Genomic DNA, 23,929 nt, shown 5'->3' on the forward strand with positions numbered 1-23,929 from the left:
GTGACTTGTGGTGCCACTGCTCCTCTGGGAGAAGGCTGGTTGTAGGGATGGATGGAGCACACAGAGCAACTCCAGGGCAAGAGATGCTCTGCCTCGGGCAGGCAAAGCCACAGTGATTTAGCACCTTAGAACGAACATCTACAGAATGCCTGTAAATCTGCCCAGCGTGGATGTTTCCCGAGAGCTGTTTTTAAGATGGATTACCTGAAATCAGGCCAAATTGGTCTCACCAGTTCAGCCCAGCAAGGAAGAGCCTGGTACAGGGCAGGGGAATACCACGGAAGGGGAGGCCGCTGGCAAGCAGAGATATGTGGATGGCAAAGCCACTCTGCAAGGCTGGAGCAAGACTCACAGCCAGGGAAGAGAAGAAAGCTCAGAAACCCCTGGAAACAGATCCACGAGTCTCCTTAGGACCTGGGAGCATCCTCCTGCTTGCTGCTGAGCCCCAGGGGACCACCAGCACCGGTGTCTGTGGCTTGTCACAAGCGTCATCTAGGAGTGCTGTGGGAAGCATGTACAGAAAATGACCGTACCATAAACAGACTCAACTTTATGACATGAACGTTTTAAGACGTAGCAAGAGCCTTTGTACTGTGGACATAACTGCAATATATCAGCTAGTGATCACTTACACCAAGATCTAGCGCTCCACATTCTGCAGCAAAGGCTGACTTAAAGACCCATATCAAATACATTATGATACCACTGTTTCCTGTTACCCGTGCTGATGATTCAATTAATTTAAAAACAGCAGTGAAACTTAATTTCTCCATTAACCCTGCAGTCCCCAACAAGAGTGGACTGGGGACGGAGCAGCAGCCTGGCCAGGTTTGTCTGGGCCTGAGGGAATAAAAGGGAACACAGATATGAGAGGAGCAAGACATGGGGAAACCCTGGGCAGCACAAGGTCTCTTCTAACCCCTCTGTAGGAACAGCAGGAAAGAAGGGATGGGGACCAGGTGAAGGACTGCAGGATGGCATCTTTGAGGTGTTCTCACCTAGAAACGCTTTTGCACAAACAACTCGCTCCTCAGCTTCCACCTTCCTTGTACCAGCACAGCTCAAATTAAGCCGGAAAAAATTCAAACACGATACAGAGCACAAGATGCCCTGGATGCCCCTATCCTCCACACCAGCCTTGACCTGCTGCCCACGGATTGAGCAAAGACAGTAATAACAACATGAACACGAGCAAGGCGACTGAGCCACCGTGGGATGTGCAGCCTCCTGCTGCCAGCATCCATCCCTCCTGTCTGCTGCAGAGCCACAGGAGCCTGCCCAGGTCTCGCCTCGCAGGCATCAGTAGGGCTAAGGGTTAACGGAGACCATCGGAAGGAGCATGAACTCAATGAAGGCAAGCTGTTCTTTTGGGGGGGGATGGGGGAAAAGGTTGCCCTTTCAATATCTGCATTAATGGTTTCCATAAAGCGACCGCCTTCCGGATGGCCGAGCGCGCGTCCGTCCGCCTCAGTCCTCGGGTCAAGCGGGGCTCACCCGCGTCTTCCTGGGGCCGCAGAGCTTGCTGAGGAGGAACAGGCAGAAGTGACACGGCCGCCTGGCAAGCTCCCCTCCTTGACAAGCAGCCGGAGAAGAATAGTCAGCCTAACCAGAGCCCTCCCATCTGCTTTTGTTTTCCAACGTGTGCTTCAGTCCCGGGCTCCGCTAAGCCCCTGAAGTCAGCGGGCATCTGTTCTCCTCCACCCATCGCAATCTGCCAGAGACTGCCACTCTGACAGCCATCAATCACGCCGTAATGTGCTGACCACAAGACCCAGTGGGACATAATTTTCAAGTCAAATGCAGCAGTTAGCATAAAATAAAGCACTGCCCTGTTTTTATGATTCTGCAGCTGCAGCTAGGGACTCTGTATGCAACAAAAGTGAGGGGGGAAAAAAGGCACAGGAAAATGGCAATTCTACTCTTCTGAGTCATAACAATTATGACGTTGTGATAAGAAACGTTTTCTATGAATTTTTAAGTACCAGTAATCCTGTTTTGCAATTGTCCCCTGGGAACAAGGCGACAGATTGAATGGGGCTGACAGTTATTTCCATCCTGACAAACACGGCTCCGACTCGCCGTCTCCTCCCTCGCCCTCCCTGCGCAACGCTGGGCGCAGAACTTGCCGGCCCCTTTCCAGCACAGCCTCACGGACCCTGAGGAGCAGCACTGCGTGGGGGGCTGCTCAGCAGCGTGCCCTGACAGCCAGAAGGGCCGACGAGGCCTCGGGGAACAGCAGGACCAGAGCAGAGCGGGCTGATTGGAGCCCTCATGGCGGCCACAGCTCTTCAATGGGAGCGGAGCTCTGCTCGTTGGGGATGGTGACAGGGCCTGAGGGAACGGCATGGAGCTGCATCAGGGGAGAGCAGGGAGCGCTGGGACACTGCTCTCAGCCATAGGGTTCAGGTGGTCCCACGTGGAGCCAGGAGCTGCTCCTTCCAATTCAGGACGTCGTGTGACTCTATGATGAGCTGCTCTCCGTGCCCCCTTGCACCCAGCAGCCCTGCGGAGGCACCCTGTCCACCCAGCACAAGCCAGACCCGAAGTCCGTATTTATTCGTACACCCACAAAGCTGCCTTCAGCTGTGCACACGGGGAGGAACGGTGCGAAGTCCCTTTCGTGCAAACACACACAACCTTTCCTTCATAAAAGCTGCAGCTCTGAGTTACAAGGAGAGCCAGATGCTTCGGACACTTCTATGTCCATCCACAGCAGCAGCCCTCACCTGGTCCTGGGAAGACACCAAGCCAGGGACGGCACTGCTCCACCATTCAGAGTGCTATAAAACACAACCAGCCACCCTAAAACCCCACAGATTTACCTCACTGACATCCAGACGGACCACAAAAGAACGCAAGAAAAGGCACCTTTTCATCGGAGTACTTTAAAGCAGGAATAAAATCACCTCCTTTGTAAAAACGTGCACCAGCGTCAGAATCAGCGCACGCCAATGACTTTGTTTTGCAGGGAGCCAGATAAATAATGGATGATGAAGGACAGCCGCCTCAGCTCCGCTCTGGGCAGCCCTTCCCCACGCACTCAGCTTGCAGCCCTGGGGCAGGCACCAGCCCAGCTCTCACACCAACACAGCCATGGAGCCCCCTCCAGCAGCAGCCACGAAGAACTCAAAGAGACGCCCATAAAAACCTAATAAAAAGGAACAACTAAGTTTCCCCATCTCTCCCTGCACTCAGACCCATTGCAGATCCAGGATAACACCAACACTCCTTGCTCCCCCACGCAAATAGGGGCTGTGCTCCCCGCTCACCTACAAAGGAAGCCTGGGCCTTTAAGCGTTATATAGCCAGAAGACATTAAAAACAGCCTGTCAATTTAGATGCAAATTTATTTTAGATGCGACAGAGGGCTTACAAAAGAAGGTGCACTATATGCTGTTTTCTTCTGCTAACACTATTGTGATGTGGCTCCCAAGTGTATTAGAGCGTATTAAGATGGGTGACTGGGTAGCTCGTGGGATTGGTAATGGGATACTGAGACTTTCACCTCCAGGTCAGCCTCCAGTGCAAATCCAGCCCAGCTCAGCAGCGATGGGAAGACTTCACAGTCCCCAGACTGCCCAAGTTGGTGGCTGTCAGAGCAAAGCTGGTGCAGAAGAGTGGTCAGAACCACCATCACTCCAAAGCCTTTTTCACCAAGCAGCTCCACACCCCATATCTCACCGCACTCATCCACACTCCAGGCAAGTCATCCCAGGTTCTGCATCCCTTCCTTCCTGCTTTGTTTCCCTTTGCCCTCCCCCATCCCAGCACCCAGAGAGATGCTGCCTGCAGAGGAGCCGTGCTTCCCCGCCTGTCACCCTTCCAAGCATTTTGGAAACGAGCAGGGCTGGTAACGAGAACAAAACCTCTCATTTGTTTGGGCTTTGATTACAAGGAGGTACGAAGTATATCACAGAAACTGCCTGACAGGAGCTTTATTTAGGTCTTATTAATCTCACCAAAACATCCGCCACGCTCCCCGCTTCCAGGCGAGGCAGATGTGGGTGCAGGACACACAGGCGCACGGCAATGCACCCAGAGCAGAGCCCCACAACCCATCCTGGGGCAGCACCAAAACCATGTCTGCAGAGTTTGGCTCTGGCTGCTCTGGCCAACGGCGGGCATCTCTTAAATCAATTCAAATCGCATTTTCTGGAGATAAGTGTCACACTGATGGCTGCCAATAAAAAGCAAGCTGGGCAGCAGCAAAACACCCCACGTGCACTGTAAAGTCACCGTGCAAGCTCGCAGGGTGATTATTTACAGCGTTACCAGAAGTTGTTCCAGCCCTATTAACAAATTTCAGGACGCTCTGCACCCCGAGCTGCTCCCTGCCTGCTCCACAGGGCTGCCCTTTGGGATGCTGTCTGCAAAGAGCCAGCTGTGTGCAGGGACAGGCATCGAAATGCCACCAGCATGGACAGTGCTTTAGGGACATGGGGCCTCAGTGAGTCGGACTTGTTTCACGGATGTAACTACAGACAGGTCCATGGCATTAAGCTGGGGACTCGAGAAGGTCCCCACTAGCATGTGCCCAAATAAAGTGCTCAGCCAAAAAGCTGGTGCTCAACACCTGAATCACGGAATCGTAGGGGTTGGATGGGACCGATCTGTGCCAATGTCTGACCGTGCATACAAAGTGTCATGCTGGTAACACACACAGGGAAACACTGCGTAGGGTTCCTTCAACCCCCCCTTGAAGGACAGTGAGTCAGGTCAAGAGCCTCCTTCAGCCCAGCGCACCTCCAGATCATAGATCATTCAGAAAAGGCCACGAGAGCTCACCTTTAGCATTCACGTGTTCTCCTGCAGCTGAAGTTGTCCTCAGGTTTCCTATTTCTCCTTAAAGGCCCTTTGGTTTTGTTCAGAAAGCGCTTCCTTCTCCCTCTGCTCAAGCCACCCACTCCTGCCTTTTATATCCCCAGTGAAGCCATGCAGAGAGAAGTGCCGGTGCTTCACTGCAGCCATCTCCAGCAGCCAACGCGGAGGTGAAACACACCCCGATCAGGGGAAAAGCTCCAGGTGCCTGCTGACACCCCCAGCTCTGAGCACCTTCTTCAGTATAAAACCAAAAATTACATGTATGTGCCAATAGTCTCACCGTGGAGCCAAGCCAAGAAGCAATTCAGGACGGCATGCTGCAAAACCACCGTGTTTGCAGTCAAAACTCATCTTCCACTTGGGGATGACCTCCTAAGTGCACGCATTGTGGGGATGCTCGCATCCTCTTGCTAAACTGATAGAGAACCACCCACTATCCAGAACAACCCTCATTGGGAGGTCAGTGCATAGCTGCAAAGAATCATCAAGGTTAAAACAGATCCCTAAGATCATCAAATCCAACCTCAGCCCATCTCCACCATGCCCACTGCCCACCTCCCTCAGTGCCATATCTCCAAGGCTCTTGAACACCTCCAGGGATGGTGACTCTACCACTAATCTGAGCTGAAATTTTTCCTAACATCCAACCTGAACCTCCCCTAGCCAACACCTCTAGTCCTATCTCCAGCTGCCACAGGGTCCTCCAGCACAAAACCTGCACAGGAACCCAGAGACAACCCTCACAGCAAAACCACAAACACATGCATTTCTCTTTAGATACCTCCTGACATTTTCCCTTGCTGGAGAGGGAGTCTGTCTACGGGATGCAGAGAAGGGAGCCAGCCCCAGCCCTGCACCCAAGGACCAGGGAGCCTTGGCGGTGCAGCAGCAGGGCTGGGGGCACCGCTTGCACCCAGCGAGAGCTTCAGTCCCTGGCAAGGCTGCAGGAGCTCCAGCCGTTTCCTCGATCCAAGCAGAGCAGATGGCACTCACAACACTTGCGGTTTCGCTTCCCAGCCGCCATCACGGAGCTGCTTCTCACAAGGGTGGAAGCAGGGGGGAGACGGCGTGCTGTGGGCTTTTTTCCCTGGGAATTTTGATTTCTCTTTGGAAAAAAAAAAAATATATATATATATATATGTATGTGTGTGTGTATATATATATATATATATATATATATATAACATAGTGCCCCTGGCAGTCAGCGCAGTGCTCTGCAGACAGACCACGCTTGCCAGCTGTCCAGCAGTCTGTCCGGTGACCCATAAGCTTGGGGCTGACCACTGGAAACCCCTTATCAGGAGAGACAAATCCCAGAAAGCCTCCCAACGCAGAGATGGAGGAAAGAAGGGATGAAGTGATCAAAACAAGGGCTTTCTAGGGATTTCGCCTACTTGCCTGGATTTTCTCCTGTTTGATCGCTCATCCCTGCTCGCTGAGGGGCACCTTCTGCCTCTGCTGCCTTCATGGGGAAGGCAGGGATTTGGGAGAGGTGTGCTCCAATGGGAGAGAAAGGCAAGTTGTTTCAGCTCCCTGGTTCATCAACTCTCCCATCTCCAGCACATGTCAAAGCAGCAAGAGATGGAGGCTGGACACAGCACGCCATGGATGAGGTGGCACACCACTGTCCTCCCCAGGGATAACCAGCCTCTGCCAGTTGGCATGACTGCACAGGAAGGAAGTGCCTCACTGGGGTCACATCGAATGCTTTTGCTTTCTTATCTCAAGGTGGAGCTCTTCAAGCTAGGGCTTCAAACCCAGCAGCACTGCTGATAGGAATGAGGGGCAAACACATCCCTGAGCCCTCTGCTCTCCAGTGCCCTTCCTTGAGCATCAACTCGCTCTGCACTGCCTCCAAAGGAGCAGTCGGGAACCCTTCCCATACACTGCAAACCTCTAAACTAGGGGTGCAAGAACTGCACTGCCCTGCAGTATCAGGCACTGAAAGCAGTAGCCAAAGGACCACAAAGCCACAGGGCTGTCCACAGGGCACCCCTGCAACACCACCACCAGCACAGAGGGATGCGATGCCTCAGCCATCCGGCACACTGCAATGATGCTGCAGCCCACCATGATGGCCCCAGCCAGGTTCTTCTTTCTAGTGGAAGCCAACACCTAGAATTACACTCCGAAAGCATAAATCTGGGCACCACAGACACCAGATTGCGTTCAGCAGTTGCATTCTGCACAGCTTAGTTATGTGTAACAAAAGTACGCTCTCCGCGCCGCCGCTTTCTTGTCTGGGGATGAATAAAATCTGAAAGATGACAGATCAGCACCTCCATCCCAGCCCAGCCCCACACTCGCTCTGCTGGAGACGCAGATAAACAAAGGCAGCTCTCCCTGCTGTCCGCAAGCAGCTGCCGGCACCAGGGCACGCAGCACAAAGAGGTTTGCAGTGATGGGGTCGGCAGGGCCAGGCACCTTCCCTGTGCACAGCAGCACTGCTCTGGGGTTGCTGGAGCTCGTGGCCCCCCGGTGCACACATGGGTTTGGGAGGCCGAGGGAGTATTGTGCTGCAGTTTCTTAAGTGGCAGCTGCAGCTTTGCATGAGCGCTCGCAACAGCAAAGGAAAGAACATGCTGCAAGAAGCCAACTTCTGGGAGGCTTCCATTAAAACACAGCCTAGAGTAAGCATAACAACACCGCACCGTGCTGCACAAAAGATGTACCTAGAATCATGGAACGGCTCAGGTTGGAAGAGACCTTAAAGCTCACCCAATTCCAACCCCTGCTGTGGGCTGGCTGCCCCCCACCAATCACACCACCTAGGGCCCTACCCAACCTGACCTTGAAGGTCTCCAAGAATGGGGTATCCACAGCTTCTCCGGGCTGCAGTGCCAGGGCCTCTTCCCCAAAACATCACAGCTAGAGTAGGACATCACTTCATCACTTATCCCATTGCCTCTCCCTGCCTGCTGCAGACCCATTGTGCCCCAATGTGTTGTGCTCCAGCCCCAGCTCCCCATGGAAAACGTCCACTTCTGAGCAGTAGATCAGGGTAGAATGGGAGAAACCAGGTTTCTGAGGTTTCAGAAATGCTTGTGGGAACATTTCCAGCTGCAAAACAAGGCGGGGGGGACACACATTGCATCGCCACACCAACAAACCCTTCAGAGAGAGCAAAACAAGAAAGCCTATGTGCCACCCAAAAGTAGCACAGCCACCACCTGAGCTCCTGGGAGGCCCCACTACAGCTTAAGAGAAACCTTCCCCATCCCCCCCATCCCCCACCCCTCCCCAAAATAAGAGATGCCAGGGGGGCAGCGTGGCTGGGGCAGGGCAGCTGGGGCCAGGGGGTGGCGGGGCCCCCGGGGCCGTGCCGAGGAATGCCCGCGGCGCCGGGTGCTGGGAGCCAACCAGCTGGAGAGCCGCAGCCTCATGAAATAATGAAATGCCAAACCGAGCCCTGCATCTTCCACAGTCTCTCAGGTCACCTACCAGATTAGGAGGCCTGTTGCTAAGGCAACCATATCTTGCAAGTGCTAGCTGAACTTCCCCATAATTTTTAACCCTTTCAGGAGCAAAATAAAAAATAAAAAAAAAAATTAAAAAATAAAAATTAAAAAAATAAATCAAAAAAGGTTATGCTGACAGCACAACCTGATGGGGGGGGATAAAGGGGGGGGACTGAAATGAAAGCTGCGTGCCCCAGAGCTGCCCCACTGGCTGCACACTATGCTGGCCCCCTTCCAGTAGGCTAATAAAATTATTCAGCGTATGCACGCACAGGAGAAACCCAGCAAACTTTCTATGTGCCTGGGAAGGCAATGGGAAGAAACAAACAAAAAAGTCGGGTTGTGCCGTATGAAATGGGGACAAACAAGGCAAAATAAATAAATATAAAAGCCCAAATAATCAAACCAACCAACCAACTTTCAGCACCTCTGGTTGCCCTCCAGACGTGGGGTGGGAAGGGGACAGATGGCCAATGCTGCACCCCAGGATGGGATCCCCTCCCCATAGAGAGCCCCAGGCTGCTGCTGTTGTGCCATGGGGGGAGGGAGGGCAAATCCTGCCCGGTGCTGGTGTTGGGATTTTAGGAGGCTTTCCAGGAATTCAATGCGCTGCGGGGAAAAGCGACCTCTTGCACGTTAATGGTATGAAGGGCCTTGGGGAGGGAGGGGGAAACAACACGCTGTGCACTCAAGGCGTTTTCTTGCTCTGCGAGAGTGAAGTTGAAGCATCCCAGTGTAATGCACAGGTCCTGGGAGGGAGGATAACAATCCACGAGGGACAGACAAAAGCAGGGAGCACCGAATATTGGGAAAATGAGAAAAGCTGCTGAACAACAGTAGGGAAAAAAAAAGGAGGAAGGCAACGCACAGGCAGCACAAGGGGAAGGAAAAAAAAAAAAGAGGGAGGGGAGAAAAAGGCATGGAAACGAGGAGAAAATGTGGAACAGCATAAATCAGGAGCGCGGGGGGAGAAGTGCCTGGAGGAGAGGAGGGAAGCGGGGCCAGGGAGGCAGAAAAGCACGTGCTGCCTTTTCAATATAAGAAAGGGCAGGCAGATGCAGCTCGGCTCCCCGCACCCCTGCGCTGCTGGGGAAAGGCCCCCCGGCTGCGTCCGGGAGCTCGTGGGGTGCAGCTGGGGCCGGGAGCCGTGCCGGGGGCTTATCAGCGGGCTGCACCCGGGCGGGTGTGGATACGGCCCCGGCAGAACCCTGCGGGCAGGCGGCGACCGCCCCCCCAGCATCTGCTCTGCGCCAGAGCCGGAGTCTCCTTAGGAAAGGAAAAGCCTCCGCTGGCACCGGAGCAGAAGACGCTGGATGGAGAAAATTAACCGTGTGATAGCCGGGCTTCGCAGCGCACAAACCCGCACAGCAGCTTTAGGCGCTGCTTTCACGTGGTTTCCTGGCTCTGCCCTGCTGCAGGCATGAACAGCAGGCAGGCACGACGCTCTGCACCGAGCCACGTGCTGAACATTGCTGGAGCCTCCTTTCTTCATCCCCTCCCCAGCCCCCGCACAGGGAAAGTGCAGCAATCCCTGTTAAACCCCCACCAATGCAGCTGTTGGGGTGCTGAGACCCCACGCACCGCCCGGGCTCCTGCAGTCACAACCCTGTGGTGAGGAGACTTTCCCTTCTTCCCATCAGCTACATGAGCTGAAAAGGCCCATGGAAGCCCCTTGGAAGGGTCCATGGCGCTGCCCTCCTCGCTCTCACCTGCCCAACACCACACCAAGCAGCTCGCAGGAGCTTCCTTAGCTGCATCTATCAACACCAAACATCTGTAACCAGCAAAATTTACAACCAGAAATAAAGAGGAGTGACCTTCTCTGTGTTGAAAGACATCTAGGTTCTTGTATTACAACGATGGGGACAGGCAAAATTCATTATCTCTAATAGCTGTCCTTATAACCAGATTAAACACAAAGGCATCAATTTCATATTCCTTGACCCGCCGCCGTTCCCACCCTGAACCAAGGGGAGCTCCCCTCCACCGCAGCAGAGCTGGGCAATGTGCAGACAAAACCCATCAGTTCAAATTAAGTTCATGTTTATGCATGCAAAGACCTCCATCCCTCCCCCCTGCATGGAAGGAAAACAATACCCCAGGTCACCCACATGCGCCCATCCTGTGCCACTCTCCAGGCACGACCCACGAGGCTGGGGGACACCAAGCTGGTGCTCTGTTCCTCCTGGTCCTTTCTCTGGGCACAAGACAGCATCACCAAGAAGATGTGTCAGTGTCTCCATCCCTTATGGCCAAGTGAAGACCTGGGGCTACAGAAAAGCTACCCCAATGCCACAGCACGCCGAGCTTGGTGTCAGCACAGCGAGAGCAGATGTTTGTGCACAGGATGTACAAGGCAAGAGGAAAACACCTGCTTTCCAGCACGCAGACAGACAGACCCCAGTCCTCCAGAATTAATCATCGTTAAACCCAATTGCACCCACGTTCCCCAGCACAAGCTCCGCAGCGGAGCGATGCAGCAGGGCTTTTGTCCTGGAGATGCAACCTGCACATACACCCCCCCTCCCAGCAAGATGAGCACAATGCCAATCACCAGCCAGGGAGCGACAGCCTGTTATTTTCATCAGAGGATGTTATCCATGGGGACCTTCAGCTGCCAGCCAGGAGAAATAAGCCACTGGAGAAAAGTTACTTTCAGCACAGCCTCCTAATGGCTCTCTTCACCCCCTCCCCATGGCCCCCAACTGATGCACGTGTGAGGGCAGCTCCTTCCCCCAGAAGATGAGCACCAGTGGGGCCAGCTGGCTTCTCTCGCTTGCAGCAACAAGTCAAACTGCTCCAAGAGCTGGAAAATGCTTATGGTGGGGGGGAATGCTTCAGATGGACCAGGAGGACAGCGTACCACGTTGAAGCAACAGTGAAAGTTAAAATTAATTAGCTGGCACAATGACAAAGAACCCATTGTGCAGCACGGTGGAGCAATCCAAGTACAAAGGCTTTATATAAGTCATGTTGAAAACTCCTTGATGACTGCAGGTAAGGACAGACAAGCTGTCAGGACATGCCACAACACCCAGAAGGGCTCCGGGACAACCAAGCAAATGTGTTTTTAAACGATGAAAAGAAGCCCCAGCAAACACCTCCTCTCCAAATAGAGAAGAGCAAAGGATTGAAGCACCTGGGCATCAACAACACAGCCATGTCCAGCATGGAACAAAACAGCAATTGTTTTTTCATGGAAAACTACCCTTGAACCAGACTGAAGATACCTGTGTGCAGTATGGACTATCATTTATTTCCTTGCAGCTCCCACTTCCAGCAAATACAGATCTGCTGAAAGCCACCCTGAGGTGACCAAGCACTGCTGGTGACCAACCTGGGGTAGGTTGGCCCCAGTGAGACCAAACATGCCTTCAGGTTCATGCCTTGCAGCCTGCTGCACCCAGAGGTGGAAGACAGTTCCCAGCAGCAAAGCACCACGAGGATCCCAAAACAGACAGCGTGCAGCATTGGGCTTTGCTCCTCAGAAAGGAGCTCACATGCTTCCCAAAGTACCTCCCTCCCAAGCACACAGGAACCACTGACCATGGGGGTAGGATACAACAAGGGCTGCTACAGAAAACTTGAGCAACGCTGGTGCCAAGCAGCCCAGCAGCACTGGGAGGATGAACCTCTGCTCTCCTGTCTGGAGCAGGGCTAAGACATCCACAAACACCACAAAGCTCATGAAAAGAGATGGGTGCGATTCACACCTTGCCAGGGGGCCTGGCTGCACCCATGGCAAGCACAGCACTGTGCTACTGCCTGACCGGCCAGCCCAGGGAGCACCTTGCCCCTTCCTGTGCACACACATCACAAACCTCTCCATCTGCAAAGCCCCACTCCAGGCAGGCAGCTGATTCCCAGGGCTGCCCACAGGGTCAGAGGTTCGATGGTAGAAGACCAAACAAGCCCATGCACAAGGGACTCACTTCTCTGGGGTGCAGGATCAAACTACTCCAGGTATGAGGGACTTGTGCTCTTCTGGGAAATGAGCACCAGCATCACACCCACAGCATGGCCAGAGGACACGCACCTTGTTGTGGAGCACAACTACATGCCAGAGCCACTGCAGCGCATCCTCTGCTTTGGAAGCTTGTTTGTATTAAATATACATATATACACGCTCATCAGAGGTGCGAGATCAGCCTGGTGAGGTTATTCAAGACCTGGAGGAAAAAAGAGGACAGAAAAAGCCCAACCACCCAGAAACTATGCAAGGCGGCCAGGCCGGGCAGCAAGAGCTCATTTTCACTACAGAAAGCTGCTGCACCCTGGGAGGAGAGACGCTCGAGATCAAATGTTGAAGGGTTTATGCAGAAACATTAGAAAAAAAAAAATTAGAAAGAAAATGTTAGCTTAAGACACAGCTAGAGGTCTTCCTTTGGACTTTATCTTGACACCACAGGCTGCGGTGGCACTGCCTCACACAGCATTGTGGGGCAGTAGCCTGGCAGGCTCAGACCCAGATGGATAGATGGGTATGGGGAGAACATGCACAGTGTGCTGGGGGACTCCTGGCCCTGCCCCCACATCATCAGAGACGGCTGATGAACCTATAGGTTTAATTGCATCTGCAGGGGGATGAGAAGGGTCCCAAGCAAAGCCCCACATACAGAGCTGTGTCGTTGTTACCCTGCCGACGGCGCAGAAACCAAGTCAAAACACCCAGATTGGTGTTGTGACTGTGCTTGTCAGAGGCAGAAAGAGTAGAAAGGCGGAGGGGGAAGGAAAATAAAAGCACTAGCAGGGGCTGTGGGTTCACTCCAGCACGCCTTCAGCATGGGGATAGAGACACTTTGCCCAAGCCAGGGGGCCTCACAGGTCTGTGTGGGGGTAGAAAAGAGCTGTTGCAGCCATCTGCCCTGCCACAGGCCATGAAGCAGGAGCATGGGGCGGCCTGCAGCTCGGTTCCATGCTGGAGCCCAAGGGCCTTGCTGCTGGGCCACCCCATGCAGCCAGTCCCTGACAGCAGGCCCCACATACACACAGATGTGCATTAAATACGTATTTTGCTTAATTTTGACATCAGGGAGACTGAGCAGTCCTCCTCCATAATAATAATAGTGTAAGCACATGGAGCTGAAGGGCAGCTCCCACAAGAGGCCTAAGGCAACTCCTTAGTGCCCCACTGCCCACAGCCACCCTCCAGCCCTGGCGGCACCGGCTCAGGCCCACCATGTACAGGAAGCAGCCCAGAACCTGCCCTGTGTTTTGGAAATCCCCCCCTCCCCACCCAACGGCACAGCTGTAGCTTTGAACTCATCTCCTGGCACCAACCCCTTCAGCAAACAGCCCCGGTGCTTGCGGCCACAAGCAGGAGGAGTAAAAAAAAACCACCACCCCATCGAGCCCACAGCGAGGTATTTGTTTACTTGTCAGAGAGCTGTTTTCTCTCCCCCCAGCCAGCCTGGGGCTGCTTTGCAAAGGAAGGAGCCATTTCCACCTGGCAGTGCCTGCTCACCCCAATGGAGCCTCACGTCCCCCAGCTGGGCTGAAGAAGCCACCCTGAGATGGTGCCCAGCACCTGAACCAGCCCTGTCCCACAACAGGAGCCCCCCATCACTGCCCCAAGAGACCTCTCAGCAGTGAACGCACCAACCCTTCCTGTGGCCTGGAAACACAAAACCCAATTACTGCCATCTCCTCGGGGTGCGCAGGTAGGATATTTTTATATTTATATACACTTTTTCAGCAGCCCAGACTCCCTGCAGGCACCACGTCTTCCACCAGCAGCACAGTCTCCTCCCCAGCGAGAAGACAGCACGCTACACACACCAACCTATGCCATGGGCATGGCCTTCACCATCTGGGCAGCAGCAGAAGGGTCCACAGCAGGGCTAGGCACAGCCCAGCACCCCTATGCTGGGGGTTTGCCCCCTTTGAGGTGCCCACACGATGCTGCTAAAGGAGCAGCAGAGCTTCACGATCCCTACCAGTGGCCACAGTGCTGGAGCTGCAGCTGGATGGGGTGCACCAAAGCGGGCAATGCCTGCTCCTGCGTAAGCAAGGATTCTGTGCAACCAGTTGCCATTTAATTTGGTAGAGTGGCCAGTGGAATGGCAAATGGTATTAAGGAGGAGAAAGAGCCCCAGCTCCCAGAAGCGGCGTGGCAGCTGTTTCCAATAGAGCCAGGGGCTGCTTTAAAAGAAAAAATATGGAACAAAAGGTAGGAGAAAATCCAAGTTTCCAAGGTGAGGAAGGAAATGATCAGGGGAACAGGAAAGCCTCACTCGTACCCAATACACACTGTACCGACCTCACGCACCTCCCCGTGGCAGTGATGGGGGGGCTCGGCCCCCTCCCCACGCGCTTTGAAGAGCCGAGGTGCCTCGCACACCCTCGCTCTCGCTCCCTTTGTTCCTGCGTGAGGACCCCAGGAAGGAAGCGAGGGGAAGGTTTACAAGCCTCGTGTTTACCCAGAGCCACAAATCTGCCGGGGGCCGCGGCCCCCCCGCTGCAAGGAGGGCGGTGCGGAGCTGGGGGCCGTGGTGTGCGGGTCCCCTCGCACGTGGCCGCAGCTCCGGGGCAGACAATGGGATCGCATGCAGCCGCTCCACCAGCCCTGCATGGCCTTCCTCCTCCTCGTGGGCTTCGCCTCCACTGGAGCCAGCCCCTCTGGCAGCGCCATAGAGGTTAAAAACAAAACAATGAAGGAAAAGCGCACGCACAAAACCCACTCCGCTGCATCTCACCGCTGCTCCGCTCCAGGTTGGCTCCGGCAGTACAAGCGCTGCCCTGCAAGCACATGAGACACCCACGCCCGTGCCCCCCCCAGGATGCACGAGGAGCATCCAAACTCACCCAGCCTCCCATTGTCAGGCAGAATTAAACAACCACGCCGTGTCTTGGGCGGCTTCCTCTCCTCCCAGCCACCCCCACTTTTTTGGTGGAAATCCCTTGCGGATTCAAGCCGGAGTAACTTTGCATCTTCACACCATTTGTTGACATAAAATACATTCCAGTGCCTTACTTTTACAGAGGCACTCTGAGCGGAGGGGGGGGAAACGTCTGTTTCCATTTGAAACTGTCAAAATTAGCATGCAGTAATTAAAAATCACACCCTTTCTCTTAATAACCTAACCAGCATGATACAATCAGGTTGTGCCAACTCTTTAATCTAATTGACTAATTACAGATTTTAATTTAGTCAGTTACTGAACAACTGTTGACAATTTGTTTTCATTAGGGACAGAACAGGATAAATATTTAGGCTCCCCAGTCAAAGACTAAGACATAAGCTCAGTGCTCTGACCTCAAGTTTAGCACACTTGGCTTTTCCATCAATAGCAACTACAGGAAGGTATTGCTCCGAGACGGCATGTTTCCGTCACCCTGGGCAGCAAGAAGTGCAAAAGAGGAGGTTGTTCTGCACCAACAGCAGATATTGCTTAGAAAATAACAATTCAGCTTTGCACAGAGCTCCAGGAAAAGCACCACTGTGAGGGGCACCGGCGCTTGCACGCAGCGTGGGTGAACCACTACCTGTCCCCAAAGAAGGACTGGGGGCTGAGCCCAGCACACTGCAGGGAGAAGCAAGTTTCTCTGCTCCCCCGGCACACACTTATTTGCTTTTTTTCTTTAAAAAAACAACCCAAAACCACGATTTGGAGTTGGAGTTATGCAGCTGTTCCTGGCAGCCTGCCACTCCGGGAGGAAACTCCTCTCTCTGGTTACCTATGGGGATCCCTGCCCCTGCACAGCAGGTCTGGATGCAGCCCAGCTGCGCAGAAAGGGGCTGGAGCAGTGCAGTCATTCCTCATGGCTCTGGTGACGCTCGTGGGGCTGGCAGGGACTGCACAGCTCTGTCCCCAACCCACATCCCACACCCTGCTGATCCTGGCCCAACAGCACCAGCCCTCCTACACAATGCATTTGAGCAAACCGGCTCCAAAGAGCACACTGCAGAGATACCTGGACATCAACACCTCACCACGTGCCAAGATAACTGCAGACTAACACCGTGCATACAGAGCTGGGGATCACCTCTACGACAGATGAGACAGACAGTGACCAGCACCCAAACCTGTGCAGCCACCAAGCCACGGGTGTTTGGAGCACCAACCTTTGGTGGTCCTGGAACAACAAGACAACCCGGTTTGAGAGAGTCAGCAGCCACACTCGAACCCGGCACAGATCCCAATGCGATGCCTCACCTACCAGGTGCCGTTCTGCACCAACCATGCACACTTGTGGGAGCAGCCAGCACAGGACAGAGTGCTCTGACACAGAAAGCAGCTGCCCCACAGCCCAAGGATACCCAAGCACTCCTTCCTGCATGCCATCCCCAATGCACAGCTGGAAGGCATCTTCTGGGGGAAGCCAGGTTTGGGGTTCAAAGCCCCAGGTGACACAACACTGCTGGCGGACCAACATCCTTCCAGACTCCCTGGTTGTCATCCCACCATGGCTTACACCACACCAGCTAACACGCTCCTCTGGCTTCAACAACTCCACTGAGATCTGAATCCAATGGGAAAGGTGTCACACACTGGGGTAAAAGAAATCCTGGGTGTCCCCAGCCAGACACAGAAACCAAGCTCCCCATCTTCTCTGCAACCACCACCGCCATCCCCAGCTACAGCACAGCATCCTTCCAGACAGGAGTTAGAGAGAAAGAACTGCATTGGTTTCCTGAGGTTAAAAAAAAATGAAATAAATCAATGATCTGCTCTGACGACCATGTTGCACGCTTAAAAGCAAGCTGAAGCTGCTGCAACGTAAATCTTCCACAGCAAAGACATAATTCTGAACACTGGTGAGCATGGATTCTTTTTGCATGGGGGTGCTGGGTGTAGCAGAAGAGAGGAAGGATGAAGTAAAGCCTCCGGTAGCCGAGCACCACTCTGATCCTCCTCTCCTAAGTTGCACTCAAGCTGGCCGCCCAGGCAGAGCAATGCCACAAAAAGTATGTAGCAACAGTCAACTAGATTTAAGTTCATTTTCTGTAGCTGGAGGCCAAAATCGACTGAAGTGGTTCTGGTGATCAAGTTTTCTGCAATTCCCCTTTCTATGTATTAGCTCTTTGACAGAAATTCACTGCGGTATTTAAACTGGCAGTCATCACCGCTAACTCAAATTGTATTGGCTTTCACAATGTTGAAACGCTGAACTGCAACCATCAATCGGCCAATTCTGAGATAACGCAGTGGCTGAAATCCCCTGTCATGCTGCACGCTCCCTTTGTAGCTCGCTGGCCGTGGGAGGCACAGAGGGAGCAGGCACTGCGTGGTGCTGCAACACACAGCATCAGCCAAATGGGCAGTGGGGAGGCAGAGAGGGGGCGGCAGAGTGGAGCTGCCCCCTGCCCACAGCATCTCAGAGGGTTGGAGGACTGAGCCGGCAGCCTGCCCAGTTGGATGGGAATAGGAATAAAGCGAAACTAAAAACCCACCCAAATCAATTGCTGTGGGTCAGGCAATGCCTGTAGAACAGGTCAAGTCTTGGACGGCGGCTGGGGATCGTGCCGTGCAGCTGTAGGTAACCAGAGCGCCGCCGTTAACTTCTGGGTAACTCTGATACAGGTGGTGGAAGAGGCTGACTAATGAAACTGCAAGCGGCACCACACGTTAGCTGCATTAACAGTCAGATCTGTACACATGCTGAGACAAAAAGGGAGAAACACGGTGTCCTCCCCAGCACACCGACCCACAGCCCACTCCTCCCTGCCCTGGGAGGGGAACCATGGGGAAAGCTGGGAAAGAAGTGCTGCTCTACCATGGCGAGAGCCCAGGGCACTTCGAGAGCATCCCCTACAAGAGAGGTGCCAAAAATAAAGATTAAAAATTGAAGGGGGAAATTGACCATTTATCCTGCTGCTCCTAACAGTTCCCATACAGTTAGGCTGGGAAATGAAATGGAAATTACACAGCATGCAAATCCCAGTTAACACTCCGCTAATGAAGCGCACCGCTCTGCGCCCAAGCGTGCGGTTCTGCAGCCAGTGCCTCCCAGCGCTGGCACCCCCCAGACCCCGCAGCATCCCCCTGCTTTGTGCCTCAGGTTGCAATGGCAAACCCATTGCCTTCTGGTAAACAAACACGGCGTTTGGCACAGACCCGGGCGACCGCTGCACAGCCAGTTCTGCGATTGGCCAGGTTTCAAGACGATGCTTTACGAATCTGGGGCAAAGCCTATATTGGGATATTTTTAACCACAACCAACAGATGAAATTACTCACTGGTCCACCCAGCCCGGGGCTTGCAGGAGGCCCAGCATCGCTCTGAGCTGCTGCACGCTGCCGATACGCCGTGGGGTTTGGAGCTGGGGCGGTTGGCGACGCGCTCCCCACCCAGAGCATCCCCCAGCATGGGACACAGCAGGGCTCAGCCCAACGCTGCAGGACCGTGTCCATGTGCCAGCCCCAGGGAACAAGGCACCATTCACACGCACACGGGTTATCACCTGGTTCCTGGCTTTGGTCAATATTTAAATTAGAGCCGGGCAGGTCCCTGCCCTGCAAAGTACACTTGGTGCTCCACGCAGGGAGAGCACCACAAGCATCCCAAGCCAAATGCACCTTAAGGCCAAACAGACCCAGAGACACCAAACTGGTGTGGCAAAGCCAAGGGAGGAGCAAAAACCTCCTGACACATCTTTGCAGTCAGACCGAAAAGGTGAAACACTCGGGGCTGTTACAAAACTGCATTACACAGAGAATTAAAACAATCAGGATTGTATCTATTTACTGTAAGCTTAAAGCAACATGTATTAAAGAAGTTTATGTGAATCATTTAATGCACTCATGCCTATTGTTAGAATTATTACCAAGCTAAAAAAGATTAATTTCTCTAAATACACTAAATCCTCTGACATTATTAGGAGGTTGCTGAGAACGTAGCACTACTACGCCTTGGCTGCCAATGTCATCCTTAGCAAAGGCTTTACTACCTGAAGATCCACTTCTGCCTCGCTCCATCCTAACCAGGCTCCAAAATAGATGGGTTTTGGCCCAAAAGACGCGAGGAGGAGCGGCAGGCATTGCCAAGCTGCAGAGCCCAGCGCTGATGGATGTGCTGACAAACTCCGTGTTGTCAGCCCTCTCTCACCCTCGGTTCAGGAGTTCAACATTTTAATCCGACCCAGTAAATAAAAAGCAGCTACGCAGGAAGCGGCACGGCGCGACCGGGAGCGGAACGGTGGCCACAGGACAGACAGATGGACAGCCAGCACAGACCTGGCTTGGCTTCCCCAGGGAACAACCAAGCCGCCCACCCCCACAGGGGTTCAGCTCCATGCTACATCCATCGAGGGAAGGGCAGTGATGTAGACTTGGGCTCTGCTCCCCAAACTGGAGGAACAGAGAAGGTCCCCGCGCTGCTCCCAGCCCAACCTCACACATCTCCCAGCAGCTCAACACAGGCATGTCGAGGCAGCGAGAGGCTGGGGAAGGGAGGAAAAATGGTTTCCATACCATAGGCTCCCAGGAGCAGACAAAAACAGCTCCTGCTACACAATTTAAACTCGCTTGACTCCGCTCCAAGCCCACAGCCAGGTGACTAATCCTTTGATTCAAATTCCTCCCGCTGCAGATCAGTGCTGCAGATCTGGGTGACTTCAGCGGGACGGAGCGGGCAGCCCACCTGCAGCCAGCACCAACAAGCCCCGTGCCACGAGACCACGGCGCTTGTGGAGAACACACCCGAAGGAAAGCATCCGCTGGGTTCCACCAACACCTCTGCTGAGGAGGCCCTGCACACACAGGATGGCCCACGATGGCTGCCACCAACCAACCGTGGCCCTACATGCAGGATGGTGGTGGAGACCAGCGTGTTGCAGGTAGCACCTCTAGGTTTGCTCCAAGCAAGCGAGCAGGTCCAGCAACTCACAGCTGGAGCGAAACAGTTGGAAGGGACGTGTTTTTCATGAGGACAAAAAGCCCAGAGGGCCCAAACACCATCAGCCACAGCGGGGTGAGGTCCACACCATCACCTCCAGCCCACGAGTTCCTCCACGCTGCCGAATCCAAGGCGCGTTCCCGGCCAACCAAAGCAGCCCCACCAACCCACGAGGCTTTCGGATGGCATTCCGGGAAACCTCCCCTCCGTGCCCAGCTGGCTCCGCAGCACTGACCGACACGACACCCCCAGCAGCGGGCTCACAACCACCCACCGCCGCGCTCACGGCCGACGCTTTGTTGCCCACCGCCGGGTCCCACCAGCGGCCCCGACGGCTCCGAGTGCCGAAGATAAAGCGCTCGGGCTCATTTGCATAATTGCAACGTTATGAAACGCCGTACGGCCAAATCGCAGCGCCGCTGCTCGGAACCACGCTGCTACCGGCGCGCCGAGCAGCCCGAGCGCCCCAACTCCGTCATTAGCGCGAGGAGCAGAAACTTGTTGTTACTCACATAGTCATGGAAGGCTTTCGCTTCGCTCGAATGCTCGCAAGTGTCTCGGCGCTCGGGGGCCGCGCAGTACAGGTCCCAGAACACGCTGCGTGGCACAAACACAGGGCGGGGAGCCCCGGTTACCGGGTGCCCCTTCACCGCCAGCGCCCGGCACGGCCCCGGGGCTGCTGACTCACCGCGACCCCCCCCCCCCCCCCAACCCCGCGCCCCTCACTCACCACCACCAGGAGTGCAGGAAGCCGGGGGGCTCTCCCAGCGTGATGTTCTTCTCCCACCGGATCTGCGGGCGAAAGGAAGGGGCCGCCAGTGGGGCTGCGGGGCTCCGACGAGCGGGGGGGACCCCGCCGGCCGCCGCCGCTCGCCCGCCCCGCACAAGATGGAGGCCGGGAGGCGGCGGCGGAGCACAAAGGGCGGCGGGGGGGCTCACCTCGGACAGGAAGGTCTGCGCCGACTTCTGGGCGCCGACGTGCAGCAGGTACTCGTAGACGTATAGGGCCAGCCTGCAAGAGCCCGGCGGCGGTCGGCGGGGGTCGGGGGATGGGGGGGGGGGGCGGCGGGGAGGCCCCCGCCCCGCACAAAGCCCGCAGCCGGGCTCCTCCCGCACCGCACCCCCCCGCTCCCTCCCTCTCTCCTCCTCCCCGCTTACTTCTCCCGCGCCTGCCCGTCCGAGGGCACGGCCGAGCCTTTCCCCTTGGCGAACATGTTCCGCGCCGAGCTGGGTGGGGGCCCGCCCGCCCGAGCCGCTCTGCCCGCTCCGCTTCGCCGCGCACCGGGGGCTGTCAGAGCGCCGGCCCCCACCGCGCCCCCATGGCCCCGCTGCCGCCGCTGCTCGCCGCGCCCGCCCGCCTGCCGCCGCTCGCCGCGCCGCGCACCCGAACGTGGCCGCGCCGGGCACCGCCCCCCGCTGATTGATGGGCGGCTCCGCCAATCGCCGAGGGGTGGGGGAGGGGTATCGAGCGGCCACGCCCCCTCGGCGAGCGGCGGGCGGGCGGCCTCCCGCGGCGGAGAGGGAGGAGGGGGGAGCGCGGCGCCGCGCGGTCCTAGCGCCGCACTGCGGGCGGGCAGCGACGGCCGGGCGGAGCGGAGCGCTGCGCCTTTAAGGCGCCGAGCCGCCGCGCGCTGAGCGCTCCGATTGGGCAGCGCCGCGGGGAGAGCGGAAGGGGGGCCTTGAAACCGCCCGCCGGGCTGCGCGGGGGGGCGCTGCCTCGGGACGCGGCGCTCGGGCGGGACCGGGACCCCCCCGCGGCGGGGAGCGCCCAGCCGGCACGGTCCGCTCGGGGCATCGCGGCCGGGCCGTGTCCGGTGCCGTGTGACCGCCGACGGGTCACCGCAGCGTTAAGCCGGGGGCCCCGAGGGGCCGCTTGGGGTCACCCCCCGGAAACTTTCTGACTCGGCAGCGTGCGGCGGCGCGGCTCATGCTGTCATCCCCGCAGTTACAAAGGGCGGGGGGGCTCCGACCGGGCGCTGCGGGGACGCGTGGCCTGAGCCGCGCTCCCCGCCTCGTCCCACCTCGGGGAGCGCGGAGCTCCTCGCCCGGCGCTGCGCCGTGTGGGTGCCCGGCGCCTCGCACCGCTCCCGGTCCGACCGAGCCCCGCTCCCGCACCGCCTCCGGCTGCGGTTTCCACGGGAACGGCTGTCGGAGCGGCGCAAAAAACAGGCCTTCAAAGAGCTCTTCCAGCCCGGCCTCACCGCTACCACCGCTGCGCCCGGCCAGACGGACCCGCAGAGAAACAGCAGGGCCGGGGGGCCGAGCAGTAATCGGACCGTAACGGGTCACACGCGGGCGCTGAGCCTGGCCCTGCGTGGCCGGAGCGGGGCCGTGTGCGGGAGCTGCGGGTGCGGCGGGAGCGGCAGCGCCGGGCTGAGCTGCTGTGTCCGCGGGGACACTCGTGGCCATCCGGACCTGCCCCAGCTGGGCCCGACTGCCCCGCAGCCAGCAGAAAGAGCTGATGGCGACGGAGGGGCCGCGGGGTGTCAGGCTGGGAGCCGTCGGATCCCGTGCGGGAGGAGCGAGTGCAGCCCGGCTTTGTGCTCCACACGGTCCTGCCGCAAGGCCGGGCTGAGCATCGGGTCACGGCGAGGCACGGAGCCTGTGTCTCCTGAGCCTGTGTCTCCTGAGCCTTCACATCCCGCTGTTCCTCTGCCGTTCTTAGGGGCTGGGCAATGACCGGGAGCCTCCCCTGGGATTGAGGCCGTGGAGGGTAAACCGCCTTCATGAGGGTAAAGAGGAGCTAAATATCCCTGTTAAAAATAACACCCTCGTATTCAGCACATTCTGCACGGAGGAGCAAAATGCTGGTGTCCCCAGGGCGCAGCGTGCTGTGCTCTTGGCCAGGAAGAAAGGAAGAAAAGGGCTTCTCTCTGCCCACACCTCCATCCCTTTCCTGCCCCACGCAGAGAAAACGGGATGGCCACGGCTGCTGCTCAGCCCCTCGCATTTTGCAGCACATCGAGCTCTACGTTCACTCCTGCTCATCAGTTTATTTCCCTTTAACTCATTGATTGTCTGAGATACCGAGCAGACAAAAACCAATTCCCTTCTTTCCCAGTCATTGGGGATGAGAAATCCAATAGGAGCTGGGATCTCCACCTGCTTTGTTGCCTCCAAAGGTCCGTCTGCAGGTGCCCAGCCTGAAGAGGGAGGTCAGGGAAGATGTCCCCAGCACGGGGATGGATGGGGACAGGCATCTCCCTGGTGCTGCCCCTGCCTCAGCTTGTCCCCCGGAACAACTCTGTTTCTTGGCTGTTGCTAGGGGAGATGGAGAAGAGCACTTGATTGAAAGCTTCCTGCAAGTGGCACCAGGTCTAAACATTGCCATTCCTATGCAAGCAAACCCAGGAGCCTGACTCCAGGACAGCAAGGGTGGAACTCCTGTCCCGTGTGAACTGCACCCCTCCCTGCAGCCCCGGCCTCGTGTCTTCCACCACCCGATGGCGAGACGATCTGAGCAGATTATAAGACAGTGCCTTGGACCAACTGAGCTCAAGATCAGAAGGGAGACTAATTTCATCTCTTCCCCACCGCAGAACGCAATTAAATGGCTCTGCGAAGTTTGAACGCAGGTCAGGACAAGAAATGTTACAATCAGAAATCCCAACACCCGCGGCCAGCAGCGCTGTCTGCTCGAGTCACGGCAGGTGGTTCTAAGCCTCCCGAGTGCTCCCGTGGCTTGGAGAGCCAATGTCCTCAGCTCAGGCGTTTCTCTGTTGGGTTTCCCTTGGGTTTGTGGCAATGAAGGCACCAGAAATCATTACAAACTCAACCCAATAACCGCCTGCCTGAACCTCTCCCTTCTGACGG

At 56.1% G+C, this 23,929-nt stretch overlaps 1 protein-coding gene across 4 annotated transcripts in view; it reads right to left on the minus strand.

Moving 5' to 3' along the window:
* SSBP3 (single stranded DNA binding protein 3) overlaps positions 1 to 21,520 on the minus strand; it is a 50,776-nt gene extending 29,256 nt beyond the window's left edge. For 3 of the 4 annotated variants that reach the window (XM_072343855.1, XM_072343854.1, XM_072343853.1), the window contains exons 1-4: positions 21,275 to 21,463; positions 21,056 to 21,128; positions 20,847 to 20,908; positions 20,629 to 20,713 (exon numbers count right to left, since the gene is read on the minus strand). In XM_072343855.1, the coding sequence (XP_072199956.1) occupies positions 20,629 to 20,713; positions 20,847 to 20,908; positions 21,056 to 21,128; positions 21,275 to 21,330 (276 nt within the window). In that variant the 5' untranslated portion in view covers positions 21,331 to 21,463. Of the gene's footprint in view, positions 1 to 20,628; positions 20,714 to 20,846; positions 20,909 to 21,055; positions 21,129 to 21,274 lie in introns of all 4 variants that reach the window. The other variant, XM_072343856.1, reaches the window with a different exon arrangement.
* Between the last annotated feature and the right edge of the window lie 2,409 nt (positions 21,521 to 23,929).

The sequence above is a fragment of the Excalfactoria chinensis genome, chromosome 8 (assembly GCF_039878825.1).
Source record: "Excalfactoria chinensis isolate bCotChi1 chromosome 8, bCotChi1.hap2, whole genome shotgun sequence".
Taxonomy (NCBI): Eukaryota; Metazoa; Chordata; class Aves; order Galliformes; family Phasianidae; genus Excalfactoria; species Excalfactoria chinensis.